This window comes from Piliocolobus tephrosceles, chromosome 1, assembly GCF_002776525.5.
Source record: "Piliocolobus tephrosceles isolate RC106 chromosome 1, ASM277652v3, whole genome shotgun sequence".
NCBI lineage: Eukaryota > Metazoa > Chordata > Mammalia > Primates > Cercopithecidae > Piliocolobus > Piliocolobus tephrosceles.
The window spans coordinates 6,984,620-7,004,897 of NC_045434.1; the positions used below are offsets into that span (position 1 = coordinate 6,984,620).

The 20,278-nt window shown below is 40.3% G+C and overlaps 1 protein-coding gene across 1 annotated transcript in view; it reads right to left on the reverse strand.

Annotated features, from left to right (window-relative positions):
* The window catches only part of KMO (kynurenine 3-monooxygenase), a 54,278-nt gene that overhangs the window by 12,969 nt on the left and 21,031 nt on the right, over positions 1-20,278 (reverse strand). The window contains 5 exon segments of the mRNA XM_023216185.1: positions 413-534; positions 1,935-2,006; positions 4,176-4,341; positions 5,755-5,842; positions 11,591-11,639. Of these exon segments, the coding sequence (XP_023071953.1) occupies positions 413-534; positions 1,935-2,006; positions 4,176-4,341; positions 5,755-5,842; positions 11,591-11,639 (497 nt within the window).

Here is a 20,278-nt window from a genome sequence, read left to right on the forward strand (position 1 = left end):
TGAGTGGAATATGGGAAAGCTTACGTGGCTAGTAGGTGTAGGATCCAAGACCTGAGGCTGCCAGATGTATCTGCTGTGCCAAAGATTTGTGTATCTACCAGTAGAAAAAAGTTCAGCCAGTTCCTGTGGCACACCAAGCCCTAAGGAGCCTGAGGAACCTGCATAAGATGTACAAAAGCCTCGGGACATTGGTGACTCATCTTTCCTGGAGGAACTGGCCATGGCATGGGTGTTTTTCAGAATTCCTGCTCACAGCACAATATCCACTTAGACTTTTGGTCTAATATGGGTTTCTGTCCAGGTTACTGCACGATCCATCATGTTTAATGCAAACTGAAATAAGGCGCAAAACCTTTATTTGAATTTGGAATAATTCAAACAAGTGCAGCAAAAGGCACATCTTGCAACTTACTCTCCAATTAGAGGGATGGCATCCGGAAAGTACTTCTGGAAGAAATCTATCACATCATTACTGGTTAGAAGTTTATCATACTCATCAAAGGGCATGAACAGAGTACATGTGAATGATTTGCTCTGTGAGAAGAAGAGAAACAGAGTGAAAGGGGATAGAGGCCAAGTGATGCTGGCACTGCAGGTGGATCCTGAAATCACAGGACTTCTTGCTGTGACCAGGGAGCTTTTGGAAGGAATGTCCAAGCAGACAGGGAAGGCACTGTCACTTTGTTCCACTGCTCCCAAAGAAAAGCTCTGCCGAGTCCCAGGGGTGCTTTCCAGCTTCTTTGATTATTAGGACAATTTCTATATTGTAAACTCTCCATTTTCACACAGCAAATACTACACTCTTTTTTTTTTTTAGATAGAGTCTTGCTCTGTCGCCCAGGCTGGAGTACAGTGGGGTGATCTCAGCTCACTGCAAGCTCCACCTTCCGGGTCCAGGCGATTCTCCTGCCTTAGCCTCCGAGTAACTGGATTACAGGCACACACCCTGCTAATTTTTTGTATTTTTAGTAGAGACGGAGTTTCTCCATGTTGGTAGGTTGGTCTGGAACTCCTGACCTCAGGTGATCCACCCACCTCGGCCTCCCAAAGTGCTGGGATTACAGGCGTGAGCCACCAGCCTACATTCTTTAAACTAGTAATAGGTTGGTTAGATTTGACATCTCTTTTTCTTCCTTTTAAGATAGTATTACTAGGCCCTGGACCCCAGGACAGATACCAACAGAAAGAAAAAGACCCCAACCTGGGAAACAGCTATATCTACCTAGGAAAAAGTCTGTAGGGTCTAATGAAAGAAAAGCCATGCTCTCTTTTTTTTTTTTGAAACAGGGTCTTGCTTTGCTTTCCAGGCTGGAGTGCAATGGGATGATCATGGCTTACTGCAGCCTCCACCTTCGGGGCTCAAGCAGTGCTCCCATCTCAGCCTCCTGAGTACTTGGGGATGCGCATTTCAACATGCCTGGCAATTTTTTTTTTGATAGAGGCAAGGTCTTGCTATGTTGGTCACACCAGTCTTGAACTCCTGAGCTCAAGCAGTCCTCCCGCTTTGGCCTCCCAAAGTGCTGGGAACACAGGTGTGAGCCGCTGCGCCCAGCCCCGTGCTCTCTTTTGATAATGCATATTCCAATGTACTACAGACCTTAAAGGCTGAATCGCTTCCTAATAGACAACCTAAATCTCTTTGGTTTTACTGGGAGGGCCATTTCTTCCTAAATTGTCTTCAGTGGAGATGATAGGCACCACCACACATAAACTCTTGTTACCCATTCATTTAAGTTAAATCTCCTTTCCAAAGTAAATAACTGGAAATCCTTCAGATTTTTCCTCAGTCATCCCAAAGTTTCAAAGCTATAATCACTAAATAGATTAAACAATGAAGAGATCAATTAGGTATATACATTCTAAGTACAAACGTAAGTAATAAACAACGTTAATTACAGATGCAAAATTACAGTTGATAAAAAATTCTATACTACCATGTTAGGAAGTGCAATCATCATAAAGGTATTTCTAGGCCAAATATGCAGATAATTAGGTTCCATGGCATACTGCAGAAAAAAGAATATATGATTGATTAGTGCAATTATATAGCAAACCTATAAAACGGACTCAGCTTTATAACAGTTTCCACAGTAATTAAAACCAGTACCATATACACGATGATATGCACATCTATTGCCACATAAAATAGAAGTTGTCTTAGAAAACACTTTGTGTTCTGTCTTTATAAACTCAACCTTAGGTAGGTTTTTTTGACACCAGGTATAATTCAAATTTTCGGAATACGTGCGTGTGTGTGTGTGTGTATATGTAAGGAAAAAGACAGGGAGAGAGGGAAACCTTATGTTCTCAAATCTTGAATCACACCTGGTATAATTATACCTGGTATATAAGTACACATACATGTACATATCTAGATGTGTACATGTGTGTATATGCACACATGTATAATATATACACACATTATGTATATACTTATATAATTTTTTTTACTTTATCTTTTGCCTTATTTCAGAACTTATCTATACTGGACAGAAAAGTCTTACATTTAAATTTCATGAGCCAAACCAAAATTTTAGAAACAAGCTTCTTATCATTTGTTTCCTATAATATAAATAATAGAGAAGAGTCTTATCTCTTTAGTAATTCCTCTGTAATTACTATTAATGCAATAACAGCCTGAATAAGTATTAATTGCTTGGGTAGATCAATTGACCTAAAGACCCAAGTGACCCAAATTTTTGAAGGTTCTCAGGGGTATTATATACATGGAAATATGCAAACAATTTTCCAATTATTTCAAATTTGTATTATTTTCTACAGATGTTTCGAGAGCACCTTCCATGTATATCTTACGTAGTAAGAATACTGAAAAAACAGCATAGTCTTGCAGCAAACATTTTTACACTGTATCATAGTTATTTGTGTCTTAGCTGAAGGGACTGTGCCTTTCGTGCTTTTTTAGCCTCAGACTCCCAAAAAAAACCCAACACACAGACACAGAAATGAGTACGTGCATAACTCTTGACCTTACAGTGCAGTCGAATAGGCAACAGGAATACATATGAAAAGCAATTACTTCTTAACAGTAATACTAGTGGTAGAAAGCCATTTACCCAATCTCTTGCCCCTACTCCATCCATCAGAGGAGTGCAAGTGCCTATTTCATGCATTACATTAAGAACAAAAGAAAAAAAAGACACAAAGAAAAATAGAGAAAGTCTCGTAAGATTGTTTTTGGGCCATGGCAAAATGTTCCCATGTCTGAGTCACATTGCTATGCCTAAACAATGTTCTTAAAAGAGTGGAGACATTTTTTAAAACCATCAATTATTACTATTTATTATGTATACCTAGAAAATAAAGGGCTTTCTTAAATCTAGCAAGCACAGTTCTTCTTAAGTGTGGAACAATTTTTCAGCAGAATTCTGTTATCCTATAATCCAGAGTTACAGATTCTAGGCCATGAGAATAGAAGCTATCTGAAAACCAGTGCAAAAAGCACTAAAAAATTAGCGAATGCATTTTGACCATGAGGATGAAATAGAAAGGTAAGGAAATGTGAAAATATGGATTTTACTGGCAGATATTTAGTATTTAACAACACTATCCCATATTGACTCCCTTCCTTCCTTCCTTCCTTCCTTCCTTCCTTCCTTCCTTCCTTCCTTCCTTCCTTCCTTCCTTCCTTCCTTCCTTCTTTCCTTCCTTGAAGACAGGATTGGGCTATGTTGCTCAGGATAGAGTGCAGTGACACAATCTCAGCTCACTGTAGCCTTGACCTCCCAGCTCAAGCAGTCCTTCCATCTCAGCCTCGCAAGTAGCTGGGACCACAGGGTGTGCCACCATCCCTGGCTAATTTTTGTATTTTTTACCAAGACAGGGTCTCCCTATGCTGCCCAGGCTGGTGTTGATCTCTTGGGTTCAAGCCATCCTCCTACCTTGGCCTCCCAAATTGCTAGGATTACAGGCCTGAGCCACTATGCCCAGCCTTCTGCTTTCTTTTTCACTCAAGAAAGCATATCAAAAAAGAAAGGACTGATAATTGTATTATTAAAAAGATACCTATGCATCCAATTTATTATTAATTACGAAGTTCTTTTGATAGGCCTCAAAATGGATCAAGACATGTTGCTGAGAACGACTGCACTAGAATATGCATTTGCACTCATGGTGCAAGGGTTGTGGGAAGGCGTTGAGAAAGGGCAAGGACTTACATCTCCGTTCCTAGGTGGAATAGTCAACTCCATGTACCCATGAGGAATGTACTGCTGACTGTAATCAAAGCGAGGTTTCTTCATCAGGTGAGATCTGACAGTTGAATAGGCTCCATCACATCCTACAATAAGGTCACAAGTGACATCTTTGGGAACTTTGTCAGATCTGAAAAACAGAACAAAACATCCAAAAGAAAAATATGTCTAGTGGTGAAAATGATGATGTACCTCTGGGTATGAGAAGTAGTGGCTCCACAGATAACTTAGAAAGCTCACTTTTACATGTTTGATTTGGAGCTTTGAGTTAATAGATGTAACATTTAGATGAAAACACTTGTTCCAGTCATACATTTGCTAATGAGAATAGCACAACACCCTACTGATTAATAAAGACATGGTAGGCCACAGAATTGTGACAGGATTTGAGATTTTTGCATGAAGACGGAGAATCTTGAAAACAGGGCAAGTGTTCCAAGTGTACAAATGACTGTATGTACAACCACAGGAATGTGACCAGGATTTTCTAACAATACATTTGGCTTGAGCAGAGGTATTAGAAGAAAAGCTTAAGAAAAGAATACAAGGTAGGGCGAGAAAGGAAGAGGAAAAGAAGAGAATCCTGAATGTTAAGATAAAATATTTCAAAACATTATTCTGGCAAAAGGGAAACTGAATTTTTCTATTAGGGGAATGACATATGAAGAGGTGCAATTTAAGAAAACTTCCTTTTGAAGTGAAGGCAGAATGCCAAAGGGAGCAGAAAACAGGGATGAGGTGATGGAAACATATTATATTACATGTGCAGGGATGACAGCCAGAAGTACTGTCCTGCAGCTAGAAGGAGGAAGACAGACTCTGAAGCCCGTAGAAAGTAGGAGATACTGAGGAGTGTTATAGATTTAATGGGAGAGGACAGGGGAAAGAACACATCATGAATGATTCTAATTATTCGGGCATTAGTTCTGGGGAAGTCAGGAATGGGATGTGATCCGGGAGAAGCAGGTGATCAAAGTTTTAGATGTGTTTGAGATAATGGCAAGATGTTCCAGCAAGGATGTGTGATGAGAAATTAACATAAATTGATTAGAGCTTCTATAAGGATTTAGAACGAAGAAAGAGGCTTGGACTGGAAACATTCATCTTAGAGATGTGGTTGTTGAACCCATGCATGTGGATCCATAGCATATCGCAAGAGTGGGATACGAGGCTTGGAACCTTAGAGGAAATAGAATCATACGAGGAAAGGCAGAGAAATAGCACCTGGAAAGAGAACAGGACAGCAGTGGAGGGTCACGTATTTGTGAGAGAGGAGAGAGTTTGAAGCACATTAGAGTCACTAGTGTGGAATACAGTACAGTAGGAAGGTGAGCGAGTATGAGAATTAAGAATTATTGGCATTGGCGTTCAGATGGCATCAGGGCCTATTTTCAATCTAAAATTCCTTGAATCTAGAAACTATTTGGTTGATCCTTTCAATAATCTTTTAACTCTTTCAAAAGAGGCAAAGAACAAAGTTTGTGGATACAATTCTCCACTCCCAGCTTTCACCTCTGAAGTCCAAAACCTGACCCATAGTTACCCAAGCACTGTGATCATTCCTTCCTCTGGATTACATTTCAACAGCTTGTGGTTAAAGTGCATTTTCACACTGGGGTATTTCTCAGCAGCTGAGGAAATGGAGAAAGAGGCAAACAATGAAATTTCAATTCTTACTTCACTTAATGAAATTGAAATATTGTTTTCTGGGAACAGTATGGTAGAGAATTTTATTCATAACAATGTTAAAATAAGTTCACTTAAATGGAATTTGACAACTGTTTGGTAACTATTTCAGTATAATTTGCTAGTAAAACAGATGAATAAAAATCAATTATTCTCATCTCAAAAAGGAAATATCCAACTGATTCCACTGTGCAAACTCTTGCATTGCTGTAATTATTAGCACCCTGGGAAAGAAGCAAGCATCTCATATTTCAGACGTCGCCTCTAATCTCAGGCTTTGCTGTGATTGGAAATATTCAGCCAAACTCCTTTCCTCATATTATGCATGTCTCTATATCGCTTTTTAGCTAGTTTTCTGGAATTCCGATTGAAGTTGTTGCAAATATGAGATTGTTGACTTTCAATCACTTTGAAATCAAACAGTGGAATAGTTAGGGGGAAATGAGTAAGAAGCTTTGAAACTTCTCAATAAACTGAAACAAATTATCTTCATAATTTTCTGTTTTGCCTGCTAGCACTCTAGAGAATTGAGTGAATTTCAGTTTATGAACTATTAAGTATGTCCTTGTTACAACAGGAAAATATGATTTTGTCCCTATTAATGCTCATGTATTCATCAATAAATATAGCCTATTTACTGTTCTTAAAGGCACAAATCAGAATACAGGTGTTAGAGCTGGAATAGACCTCAGAGATGATTTAGTTCAAAATCCTTCATCTTAAAAAGGGAGTAACCAAGATTCTGGAAGTAAAGGTCAAATGCTTGAGGTCACACAAAGTGAAAAAATTAAGGACCAAGCTCATCAAGTTGTATACATTAATTACGTACAGTTTTTTGTATATCAAAAAAGTAAATAAAAAGAATGTCGAATTTGAAAAAAATGGGGAAAATGAGGCAGGAGTTCTATTCCCGCCTGTACTTATCTCCCCTCTTCATCTCAATCTTGTCTTATTTTACTCTCTTTTGTTTCAGTTTGATTTGGGGTTTGAAGATTTTAACTTTCTTGCAAAACCTGACAGACCCTAAACCAAAGAAATTCCTCTATGTATAAGAAGTAGTTTGGCAAATAACTTTGAAGTAATCAGAGTTGACCTGATATGCCAAGGATATATTTTAGAAACGTAACATGTGTTGGTGAAATAAACTTTTCACAAAATTATGTTTAAGTTTTACACAAGTGTATAGTATTACATCCTAAATAATTTTTTAGAGAACATTAGTCCTGGGATATACTCCCTCAAAAAAACTGTTCCGTTGTCAAACACAGAAGAGTAATGCCGAATACTCTGTCTTGGGCTGTGTTGTCCTAGTGTCCAGCCACATATAGCATTTGAGTGCTTGGAATGTGGCTATCCTAAATCGAGATGTGTTGCCTGCATTGCATTTTGGCAAATTAGAACAAAAAGTATATATAAAAAGAATGACAGTGAATAACTTTCTGATGTTGATTACATGTTGACATGATAATATTTTGGATATATTAGGTTAAAATATATATATATATATATTTTGAGACAGATTTTCACTCTTGTTGCCCAGGTTGGAGTGCAATGGCACAATCTCAGCTCACTGCACCCTCCACCTCCCGGATTCCAGAGATTTTCCTGGCTCAGTTTCCTGAGTAGCTGGGATTACAGGTGCCCACCAACACACCCAGCTAATTTTTATATTTTTAGTAGAGATGGGATTGCACTGTGTTGACCAGGCTGGTCTCAAACTCCTGGCCTCAGGTGGTCCATCCACCTCAGCCTTCCAAAGTGCTGGGATTACAGGTGTGAGCCACTGTGCCTGGCCTAGGTTAAAGTGTCTTATTAAAAATAACACCACCTTCTTCTTCTTTTTTTTTTTTTTTAACATGGTTAGTATAAATTTGAAAAGTACACACAAATGCCTGGTATTTGTGGCCACATGTTGGACTGTGCTGCTCTGGAAGATCCGCAATGCAGACCAAGAATAGAATAAAAGCCCTGAGAAGTACTATAAGAAAAAAGGCTGAAAACTTGTTTGATGCAGGATTTGTCAAACTTATTTGGCCACACGTCCTTTGTCTGTTTGCTTTGGCTGAACAATTATTAACACCTCACAGAACAGCCGATGAACCGGGAAACAATCCCGCATGAAATGCCGAGGTAAGGAAATCATGACAAGACAGTGTTTTCAGAGGGGAGGGTGTGCAGTTAGGGAGAAGTGAGCATGTATAATTGATTAAATATGTGGAATGAAAACCTCCCACATTTGATGCCCCGTAAACAAAGAACGAACTTTATATGCCCAACAAAGTTGAAGAGTGAAGAGATTCTGCATTCATTTTACTGATGTATTTATGGCATTTATGAAATTGTGTGCCATGCAGCACATTCCTAATGAAAAACAATTTGGGGAACTTCTGATGTGTACACTAAGATTGTACCTTTCCCATGTTTTAAGTTCCTTAGTATTAACAGATTTTTTTTTTTTTTTTTTTTTTTTGAGACGGAGTCTCGCTCTGTCGCCCAGGCTGGAGTGCAGTGGCCGGATCTCAGCTCACTGCAAGCTCCGCCTCCTGGGTTCACGCCATTCTCCTGCCTCAGCCTCCCGAGTAGCTGGGACTATAGGTGCCTGCCACCTCGCCCGGCTAGTTTTTTGTATTTTTTTTAGTAGAGACAGGGTTTCACCGTGTTAGCCAGGATGGTCTCGATCTCCTGACCTCGTGATCCGCCCGTCTTGGCCTCCCAAAGTGCTGGGATTACAGGCTTGAGCCACCACGCCTGGCCAACAGATGTTTTATATATAATATCGGAGGCAGAAGTCGTAATAGTTAAAAGCATGGACTTTGGGATAAACAGACTCAAATTTAAATCCACATTCTACCACTTATTAACGGTGTGATCCAAGCTCTTTAAGCCTCCATTTCACCATCTGTGAAACTGAAATAAAAGTAATTCCCCCCTCATAGGGTTGTTGGAAGGGTTATGCAAATCTATGCATGTAAAACATTTAACATAGAGTTTGGTGCTTCAATGAATGTTTGCTGTTAGTTTTATCTTGATAAAGTGAGAGGATTTTAGAAAGACGGTGCCATAGATCTGCTATACTGCTTTTTGTAACAGCTGTTTTGTGGGTTTTTCTTGTTGCTGTTTTGTTTTGATTTTTTCGAGTTGACGACTCTCTGTGGCCCAGGGCTGGAATGCAGTGGTGCAATTATACTCCTGGGCTCAAGCCATCCTGCCTCCTCAGCCTACCAAGGTGCTGGAATTACAGATGTGAGCCACTGCACCTGGCTGGTTCATTTGCTTTCTTGAGATCAACCTGAATATACCTAGCAAACTGCCTCCACTCCACCCATCTACCCATCCAAAAGGCAGTCTGACAAATATAACTAAAGAAATACAATGAATAATAATACTAAACCCTCTTTCTTATATCTGGTGAATCAGCTAAAGTGAAATTTCTCATAGCCCTCCCCTCCCAGTTTAATCCCATTAGATTCAGTTACATTCAATAGATATATTGAGGGGATTGTGGAGAAACAAAGATAAATCATGTATAGCCTCTATTTAAAAATCAGAGTCTACTGGGCTCCATCACGAGGGACTAGTTTAAAAGACAGTAGAAATATTAAGCGGCATGCTTTGCTGGGAATAAATCTGTTTAATACAAATGCTGAAGGGAGGAAAAGCAACTACAATGTAGGCTTAAACTTAGTAAGGGATACATGGAGTGTGATTGGATTGACTATGCAAGCTACAAATTTAATTTTTAATCCAGTGGCATTTCCGTGAATAGGTAGGCCTTTTTTAGTTACACAAATTTAAAACTTCGGGGCTATATTTTACACCTTTCTCTTTCTCAACTTTCTATATCCCCTATCTATCGATTTGTTCTGTTACAAATACCATGAATCTACACCTTACTTTCTAACCACATTACTATAGCTTTATTCTTGGGCCCTTTTGTGCCCAGAGATTATGGAAACGCCTTGAAGATTGCAACACCTTCTCGGTCTTCACACTACGGCTTTTCATCTCTCTAACAGGCAAATCTTTTTTTTTTTTTCTTTTTTTTTATTATACTTTAAGTTCTAGGGTACATGTGCATAACGTGCAGGTTTGTTACATATGTATACATGTGCCATGTTGGTGTGCTGCACCCATCAACTCGTCAGCACCCATCAATTCATCATTTATATCAGGTATAACTCCCCAATGCAATCCCTCCCCCCTCCCCCCTCCCCATGATAGGCCCCAGTGTGTGATGTTCCCCTTCCCGAGTCCAAGTGAGCTCATTGTTCAGTTCCCACCTATGAGTGAGAACATGCGGTGTTTGGTTTTCTCTTCTTGTGATAGTTTGCTAAGAATGATGGTTTCCAGCTGCATCCATGTCCCTACAAAGGACGCAAACTCATCCTTTTTTATGGCTGCATAGTATAATAATAATATATATAATAAATCTTTATTATTATTATTATTATTATTATTTTATTATTGGGACTGAGTCTCCCTCTATCACCCAGGCTGGAGTGCAGTGGCATGATCTCAGCTTGCTGCAACCTCTGCCTCCTGGGTTCAAGCAATTCTCCTGCCTCAGCCTCCCATGTAGCTGGGATTACAAGCATGTGCCACAACATTCAGCTAATTTTTTTTTTAATTTTTGTATTTTTAATAGAGACAGGGTTTCACCATATTGGCCAGACTGGTCTTGAACTCCTGACCTTGTGATCCACCTGCCTCAGCCTCCCAAAGTGCTGGGATTACAGGCGTGAGCCACTGCGTCTGGCCCAAAAGGCAAATATAATTGTGTCACTTTGCGAATTGTTTGAATTTATCTATCATTCCATTAGAGTGTGAGTTCTTCATCAGCGTGAACACTCATTCGCTCAGTGCCTAGGAGATCATGGGGATTCAGTACGTGTTAAACAAATGATTTCAGTTCAGAGAACAGTCAGTGAAGTGGGTGCTAGCACCTGTAATCCCAGCTACTCTGGAGTCTGAGGTGGGAGAATCACTTGAGTCAGGAGTTCAAGACCAACCTGGACAACATAGAAAGACTCTGCCTTTAAAAAACAATTAAAAAATTAGTCGTATGTGGTAGCATTTGCCTGTAGTCCCAGCTTCTCGAGTGGCCAAGGTGGGAAGATAGCTTGAGCACAGGAGTTCAAAGTTACAGTGAGCCATGATTGAACCACTGCACACCACTCTGGGTGACAGCAAGACCTCATCTCTAAAAGCTTTAGGCAATTGATATTTTCAAGAAGGATTTCGTTTATTTCTTTCTTTTTTTGAGACAGGGTCTCCCTCTGTTGCCCGGGGTGGAGTGCAGTGGTGCAATCACATCGCTCACATCTCACTGTAGCCTCGACCTCCCTGACTCAAGTGATCCTTCCACCTCAGGCTCTTGAGTAGCTGGGACTATAGGTACACGCTTCCACACCCAGCTAATTTTTCATTCTTTGTAGAGATAGGGTCTCTCCATGTTGCCCAGGCTGGTCTGAAATTCCTGGGCTCAAGCGATCTGGCCTCACCCTCTCAGAGTGCTGGGATTACAGGCATGAGCTATCATACCTAACTTTAAGAAGGACTTTGTAATGTACGTAGTCTTGCTCTTCATAACCCATGAAAAGGAGCAGCAAACAAACCCAGTAAATCATATGACAAGATTAGTGTCATGTGCTTTACTCAAAATGACAACTGGTGAATCAAAGCATTAGACTTACCAGTCAATAGATCCTTGTTTAGATTTTCTCTGCTTACAGAAAGGATATACTGCAAGAAAAGTAGAGTAGATACTGTTTGTTTCTGGTGAATAGACAAATATAATTCCAAGTTATTCACTCAGCAATAAAACATATTTATTATTTAGCAGAGGGTTGCAAGCTTAATTTTGTAACCATTTTGCTAAATGACCTTTGTTTTTTTTGTTTTAAAACAGAACACTTTAGCCAAACACATATAATACAATATCCAAGTTTATGCTTAGGCATTTTCAAAGTTTAATACTTTAAAAAATCAAATCCTTCTCTTGTAGCTAAAATATAATTTTCATCAAGAGAGTTCTATATCAAAAACAAATCATAAATGTAATATTTTCAGCTTAGGTCTCCAAATTTAGCTCTTAGAAAAACTTCAGTCATGACAGTATCACTAGAATCAAAGTGTTATTTCCTGAAGAGACAACTTTGAAGGCTTTCATTTCAATGTAAAAGGTGTGTGTGTGTGTGTGTGTGTGTTGGCTGTGGTAGGGATGAAGGTTGATAGGAATAGGACCAGTCCTTGCATGGAACATGTGTTGGTTGTTTCTAACTTTATAGGACAATTCAGCAAAGCTGACCCTCTCCTGAGGCAAGGTAGGCACAGTGCCTATGGGCCTACAACACTTCTGTTCTTTTTTTTTTTTTGAAACAGAGTCTTGCTCTGTTGCCCAGGTTGGAGTGCAATGGCAAGATCTCAGCTCACTGCAACCATTTAAATGTTTTGATTTTAGTTTATTTTTAAATCAGTAGGAAAAAAGTGGCCGGGCATGGTGGCTCATCCCTGTAATCCCAGCACTTTGGGAGGCTGAGGCAAGCCAATCAATTGAGGTTAGGAGTTTAAGACCAACCTGGCCAACATGGCGAAACCCCATCTCTACTAAAAATACAAAAATTAGCCAGGCGTGGTGGCACGTGCCTGTAGTCACAGGAAGCTGAGGCAGGAGAACTGCTTGAACCCGAGAGGCAGAAGTTGCAGTGAAACGAGATCGCACCACTGCACTTCAGCCTGGATGACAGAGTGAGACTCTGTCTGAAAGAAAGAAAGAAGAAAGAAAGAAAGAAAGAAAGAAAGAAAGAAAGAAAGAAAGAAAGGGAAAAAAAGAAAAATGTTAAGTATTATATAATAACAAATATGTAATAATAAATCCAGCATGAAAGAAAGAAAGAAAAGGAAAAAAAGAAAAATGTTAAGTATTATATAATAACAAATATGTAATAATAAATCCAGCATGGATTTTATTAATCTTTATACCAATGAACCCATAAAAATCTTTTTTTTTTTTTGAGATGGAGTCTCGCTGTGTCGCCCAGGCTGGAGTGCAGTGACCAGATCTCAGCTCACTGCAAGCTCCGCCTCCTGGGTTTACACCATTCTCTTGCCTCAGCCTCCCAAGTAGCGGGGACTACAGGCGCCCACCACCTCGCCTGGCTAGTTTTTTGTATTTTTTAGTAGAGACGGGGTTTCACCGTGTTAGCCAGGATGGTCTCCATCTTCTGACCTCGTGATCCGCCCGTCTCGGCCTCCCAAAGTGCTGGGATTACAGGCTTGAGCCACCGCGCCTGGCCTAAAATCTAATTTTTAATATTTATTATTTTTCTAGAAAAGGAGCCCATGGAGGCCAAAGTAACACTTGGGGCCCATTAAAGTCATAATGCAAGCTGGTAATTCATGGTGAATCTATTCTTTAAAATTTTAAAGCATATAATTTCCCAAATTATGGGACATACCAAATATTTTTAACACATATATACTAATTTATGAATCTTCACCTCATCCAAAAATAGAAGTATACATTAACAGCTAAATCTATACTTGGTATAAAAATAACTTGGTCAGTGGCAATGACTGAAGAGGAAATTCCTGTCTTTGTATAATTTAAAATGAACAGAAACATCTTCATTCTCTTCCTCAAAGCTAGGTTATTAATAGACTGTATTTCAACAGAAATCAAACTTGTCATTTAAATTATGTTAGGAAACATTCAAATTATAAAGGTTTTTTAATTTTTAATTTTTTTTAAATTTTTGAGACAGGGTCTTGCTGTTGCCCAGGCTGGAGTGTGGTTGCGTGATCATGGCTTACTGCAGCCTTAACCTCCCGGGCTCAAGCGATCTTCCCACCTTAGTCTGCCAAGTAGCTGGGACTACAGGCGCCCACCACCATGCCCGGCTAATTTTTAAATTTCTTATGTAGATACAGGGTCTTACCATGTTGCCCAGGCTGGTTTTGAACTCCTGGGCTCAAACAATCCATCTACCTTGGCCTCCCAAAGTTCTGGGATTACAGGTGTCAGCCACCGTGCTTGGCCCAAATTATGAAGATTAATTTACATGGAGAAGATATTTTCTTTCCACCTCAGTCAACTGGGAACTGATAGACTTGTCAGCCCTGCAGGAACACCAGAATGTCTCTTTCTTTCTTTCTTTCTTTCTTTCTTTCTTTCTTTCTTTCTTTCTTTCTTTCTTTCTTTCTTTCTTTCTTTCTTTCTTTCTTTCTTTTCTTTCTTTTCTTTCTTTCCTTTTCTTTCTTTTCTTTCTTCTTTTTTTGAGACAGACTCTCGCTCTGTCGCCCAGGCTGGAGTGCAGTGGCCGGATCTCAGCTCACTGCAAGCTCCGCCTCCCGGGTTTACGCCATTCTCCTGCCTCAGCCTCCTGAGTAGCTGGGACTACAGGCGCCCGCCACCTCGCCCGACTAGTTTTTTGTATTTTTAGTAGAGACGGGGTTTCACCGTGTTAGCCAGATGGTCTTGATCTTCCGACCTTATGATCCGCCCGCCTCGGCCTCCCAAAGTGCCGGGATTACAGGCTTGAGCCACCGCGCCCGGTCACGCCTATAATCTTTTTTTTTTTTTCTTTCTTTTTTTTTTTATTATACTTTAAGTTCTAGGGTACATGTGCATAACGTGCAGGTTACATATGTATACATGTGCCATGTTGGTGTGCTGCACCCATCAACTCGTCAGCACCCATCAATTCATCATTTATATCAGGAATAACTCCCCAATGCAATCCCTCCCCCCTCCCCCCTCCCCATGATAGGCCCCAGTGTGTGATGTTCCCCTTCCCGAGTCCATTGTTCAGTTCAACTCATTGTTCAGTTCCCACCTATGAGTGAGAACATGCGGTGTTTGGTTTTCTCTTCTTGTGATAATTTGCTAAGAATGATGGTTTCCAGCTGCATCCATGTCTCTACAAAGGACGCAAACTCATCCTTTTTTATGGCTGCATAGTATTCCATGGTGTATATGTGCCACATTTTCTTAATCCAGTCTGTCACTGATGGACATTTGGGTTGATTCCAAGTCTTTGCTATTGTGAATAGTGCCGCAATAAACATACGTGTGCATGTGTCTTTGTAGTAGCATAATTTATAATCCTTTGGGTATATACCCAGTAGTGGGATGGCTGGGTCATATGGTACATCTAGTTCTAGATCCTTGAGGAATCGCCATACTGTTTTCCATAATGGTTGAACTAGTTTACAATCCCACCAACAGTGTAAAAGTGTTCCTATTTCTCCACATCCTCTCCAACACCTATTGTTTCCTGATTTTTTAATGATTGCCATTCTAACTGGTGTGAGATGGTATCTCATTGTGGTTTTGATTTGCATTTCTCTGATGGCCAGTGATGATGAGCATTTTTTCATGTGTCTGTTGGCTGTATGAATGTCTTCTTTTGAGAAATGTCTGTTCATATCCTTTCCCCACTTTTGGATGGGGTTGTTTGTTTTTTTCTTGTATATTTGCTTGAGTTCTTTGTAGATTCTGGAAATGAGCCCTTTGTCAGATGAGTAGATTGCAAAAATTTTCTCCCATTCTGTAGGTTGCCTGTTCACTCTGATGGTAGTTTCTTTTGCTGTGCAGAAGCTCTTTAGTTTAATGAGATCCCATTTGTCAATTTTGGCTTTTGCTGCCGTTGCTTTTGGTGTTTTAGACATGAAGTCCTTGCCCATGCCTATGTCCTGAATGGTACTACCTAGATTTTCTTCTAGGGTTTTTATGGTATTAGGTCTAACATTTAAGTCTCTAATCCATCTTGAATTAATCTTCGTATAAGGAGTAAGGAAAGGATCCAGTTTCAGCTTTCTACTTATGGCTAGCCAATTTTCCCAGCACCATTTATTAAATAGGGAATCCTTTCCCCATTTCTTGTTTTTCTCAGGTTTGTCAAATATCAGATGGTTGTAGATGTGTGGCATTATTTCTGAAGGCTCCGTCCTGTTCCATTGGTCTATATCTCTGTTTTGGTACCAGTACCATGCTGTTTTGGTTACTGTAGCCTTGTAGTATAGTTTGAAGTCAGGTAGCGTGACGCCTCCGGCTTTGTCCTTTTGACTTAGGATTGTCTTGGCAATACGGGCTCTTTTTTGGTTCCATATGAACTTTAAAGCAGTTTTTTCCAATTCGGTGAAGAAACTCATTGGTAGCTTGATGGGGATGGCATTGAATCTATAAATTACCTTGGGCAGTATGGCCATTTTCACAATATTGATTCTGCCTATCCATGAGCATGGTATGTTCTTCCATTTGTTTGTGTCCTCTTTGATTTCACTGAGCAGTGGTTTGTAGTTCTCCTTGAAGAGGTCCTTTACATCCCTTGTAAGTTGGATTCCTAGGTATTTTATTCTCTTTGAAGCAATTGTGAATGGAAGTTCATTCCTGATTTGGCTCTCTGCTTGTCTGTTACTCGTGTATAAGAATGCTTGTGATTTTTGCACATTAATTTTGTATCCTGAGACTTTGCTGAAGTTGCTTATCAGCTTAAGAAGATTTTGGGCTGAGACGATGGGGTTTTCTAAATACACAATCATGTCATCTGCAAACAGGGACAATTTGACTTCCTCTTTTCCTAACTGAATACCCTTGATTTCTTTCTCTTGCCTGATTGCCCTAGCCAGAACTTCCAACACTATGTTGAATAGGAGTGGTGAGAGAGGGCATCCCTGTCTTGTGCCAGTTTTCAAAGGGAACTTCTCCAGTTTTTGCCCATTCAGTATGATATTAGCTGTGGGTTTGTCATAAATAGCTCTTATTATTTTGAGGTACGTTCCATCAATACCGAATTTGTTGAGCGTTTTTAGCATGAAGGGCTGTTGAATTTTGTCAAAAGCCTTTTCTGCATCTATTGAGATAATCATGTGGTTCTTGTCTTTGGTTCTGTTGATATGCTGGATTACGTTGATTGATTTGCGAATGTTGAACCAGCCTTGCATCCCAGGGATGAAGCCCACTTGATCATGGTGGATAAGCTTTTTGATGTGCTGCTGAATCCGGTTTGCCAGGATTTTATTGAGGATTTTTGCATCGATGTTCATCAGGGAGATTGGTCTAAAATTCTCTTTTTTTGTTGTGTCTCTGCCAGGCTTTGGTATCAGGATGATGCTGGCCTCATAAAATGAGTTAGGGAGGATTCCCTCTTTTTCTATTGATTGGAATAGTTTCAGAAGGAATGGTACCAGCTCCTCCTTGTACCTCTGGTAGAATTCAGCTGTGAATCCATCTGGTCCTGGGCTTTTTTTGGTGGGCAGGCTATTAATTGTTGCCTCAATTTCAGAGGCTGCTATTGGTCTATTCAGGGATTCAACTTCTTCCTGGTTTAGTCTTGGAAGAGTGTACGCGTCCAGGAAATTATCCATTTCTTCTAGATTTTCTAGTTGATTTGCGTAGAGGTGTTTATAGTATTCTCTGATGGTAGTTTGTATTTCTGTGGGGTCGGTGGTGATATCCCCTTTATCATTTTTTATTGCGTCTATTTGATTCCTCTCTCTTTTCTTCTTTATTAATCTTGCTAGCGGTCTGTCAATTTTGTTGATCTTTTCAAAAAACCAACTCCTGGATTCATTGATTTTTTGGAGGGTTTTTTGTGTCTCTATCTCCTTCAGTTCTGCTCTGATCTTAGTTATTTCTTGCCTTCTGCTAGCTTTTGAATGTGTTTGCTCTTGCCTCTCTAGTTCTTTTAATTGTGATGTTAGAGTGTCAATTTTAGATCTTTCCTGCTTTCTCTTGTGGGCACTTAGTGCTATAAATTTCCCTCTACATACTGCTTTAAATGTGTCCCAGAGATTCTGGTATGTTGTATCTTTGTTCTCATTGGATTCAAAGAACATCTTTATTTCTGCTTTCATTTCGTTATGTACCCAGTAGTCATTCAGGAGCAGGTTGTTCAGTTTCCATGTAGTTGAGCGGTTTTGATTGAGTTTCTTAGTCCTGAGTTCTAGTTTGATTGCACTGTGGTCAGAGAGACAGTTTGTTATAATTTCTGTTCTTTTACATTTGCTGAGGAGTGCTTTACTTCCAATTATGTGGTCAATTTTGGAATAAGTGTGATGTGGTGCTGAGAAGAATGTATATTCTGTTGACTTGGGGTGGAGAGTTCTATAGATGTCTATTAGGTCCGCTTGGTGCAGAGATGAGTTCAATTCCTGGATATCCTTGTTAACTTTCTGTCTCGTTGATCTGTCTAATGTTGACAGTGGAGTGTTGAAGTCTCCCAGTATTATTGTATGGGAGTCTAAGTCTCTTTGTAAGTCTCTAAGGACTTGCTTTATGAATCTGGGTGCTCCTGTATTAGGTGCATATATATTTAGGATAGTTAGCTCTTCCTGTTGGATTGATCCCTTTACCATTATGTAATGGCCTTCTTTGTCTCTTTTGATCTTTGATGGTTTAAAGTCTGTTTTATCAGAGACTAGGATTGCAACCCCTGCTTTTTTTTGTTCTCCATTTGCTTGGTAGATCTTCCTCCATCCCTTTATTTTGAGCCTATGTATGTCTCTGCATGTGAGATGGGTCTCCTGAAGACAGCAGACTGATGGGTCTTGACTCTTTATCCAGTTTGCCAGTCTGTGTCTTTTAATTGGAGCATTTAGTCCATTTACATTTAAGGTTAATATTGTTATGTGTGAGCTTGATCCTGCCATTATGATATTAACTGGTTATTTTGCTCATTAGTTGATGCAGTTTCTTCCTAGGCTCGATGGTCTTTACATTTTGGCATGTTTTTGCAGTGGCTGGTACCGGTTGTTCCTTTCCATGTTTAGGGCTTCCTTCAGGGTCTCTTGTAAGGCAGGCCTGGTGGTGACAAAATCTCTAAGCATTTGCTTATCTGTAAAGAATTTTATTTCTCCTTCACTTATGAAACTTAGTTTGGCTGGATATGAAATTCTGGGTTTAAAATTCTTTTCTTTAAGAACGTTGAACATTGGCCCCCACTCTCTTCTGGCTTGTAGAGTTTCTGCCGAGAGATCTGCTGTCAGTCTGATGGGCTTCCCTTTGTGGGTAACCCGACCTTTCTCTCTGGCTGCCCTTAAGATTTTTTCCTTCATTTCAACTTTGGTGAATCTGGCAATTATGTGTCTTGGAGTTGCTCTTCTGGAGGAGTATCTTTGTGGCGTTCTCTGTATTTCCTGAATTTGAATGTTGGCCTGGCCTTCTAGGTTGGGGAAGTTCTCCTGGATGATATCCTGTAGAGTGTTTTCCAATTTGGTTCCATTTTCCCCCTCACTTTCAGGCACCCCAATCAGACGTAGATTTGGTCTTTTGACATAATCCCATACTTCTTGCAGGCTTTGTTCATTTCTTTTCCTTCTTTTTTCTTTTGGTTTCTCTTCTCGCTTCATTTCATTCATTTGATCCTCAATCGCTGATACTCTTTCTTCCAGTTGATCGAGTCGGTTACTGAAGCTTGTGCATTTGTCACGTATTTCTCGTGTCATGGTTTTCATCTCTGTCATTTCGTTTATGACCTTCTCTGCATTAATTAGTCTAGCTGTCAATTCTTCCACTTTTTTTTCAAGATTTTTAGTTTCTTTGTGCTGGGTACGTAATTCCTCCTTTAGCTCTGAGAGGTTTGATGGACTGAAGCCTTCTTCTCTCATCTCATCAAAATCATTCTCTGACCAGCTTTGATCCGTTGCTGGCGATGGGCTGTGCTCCTTTGCAGGAGGAGATGCGCTCTTATTTTTTGAATTTCCAGCTTTTCTGCCCTGCTTTTTCCCCATCTTTGTGGTTTTATCTGTCACTGGTCTTTGATGATGGTGACGTACTGATGGGGTTTTGATTTAGGTGTCCTTCCTGTTTGATAGGTTTCCTTCTGACTGTCAGGACCCTCAGCTATAGGTCTGTTGGAGATTGCTTGAGGTCCACTCCAGACCCTGTTTGCCTGGGTATCAGCAGCAGAGGTTGCAGAAGATAGAATATTGCTGAACAGCGAGTGCACCTGTCTGATTCTTGCTTTGGAAGCTTCCTCTCAGGGGTGTACTCCACCCTGTGAGGTGTGGGGTGTCAGACTGCCCCTAGTGGGGGATGTCTCCCAGTTAGGCTACTCAGGGGTCAGTGACCCACTTGAGCAGGCAGACTGCCCCTTCTCAGATCTCAACCTCTGTGTTGGGAGATCCCCTGCTCTCTTCAAAGCTGTCAGACAGAGTCGTTCGCGTTTCACAGGCTTCTACTCCTTTAGCTGAGCCCTGTCCCCAGAGGCGCAGTCTACAGAGACAGGCAGGTTTCCTTGAGCTGCTGTGAGCTCCACCCAGTTCCAGCTTCCCAGCGGCTTTAGTTACCTACTTAAGCCTCAGCGATGGCGGGCGCCCCTCCCCCAGCCTCGCTGCTGCCTTGCGGTTAGATTGCCGCAGACTGCTGTGTTAGCAAGGAG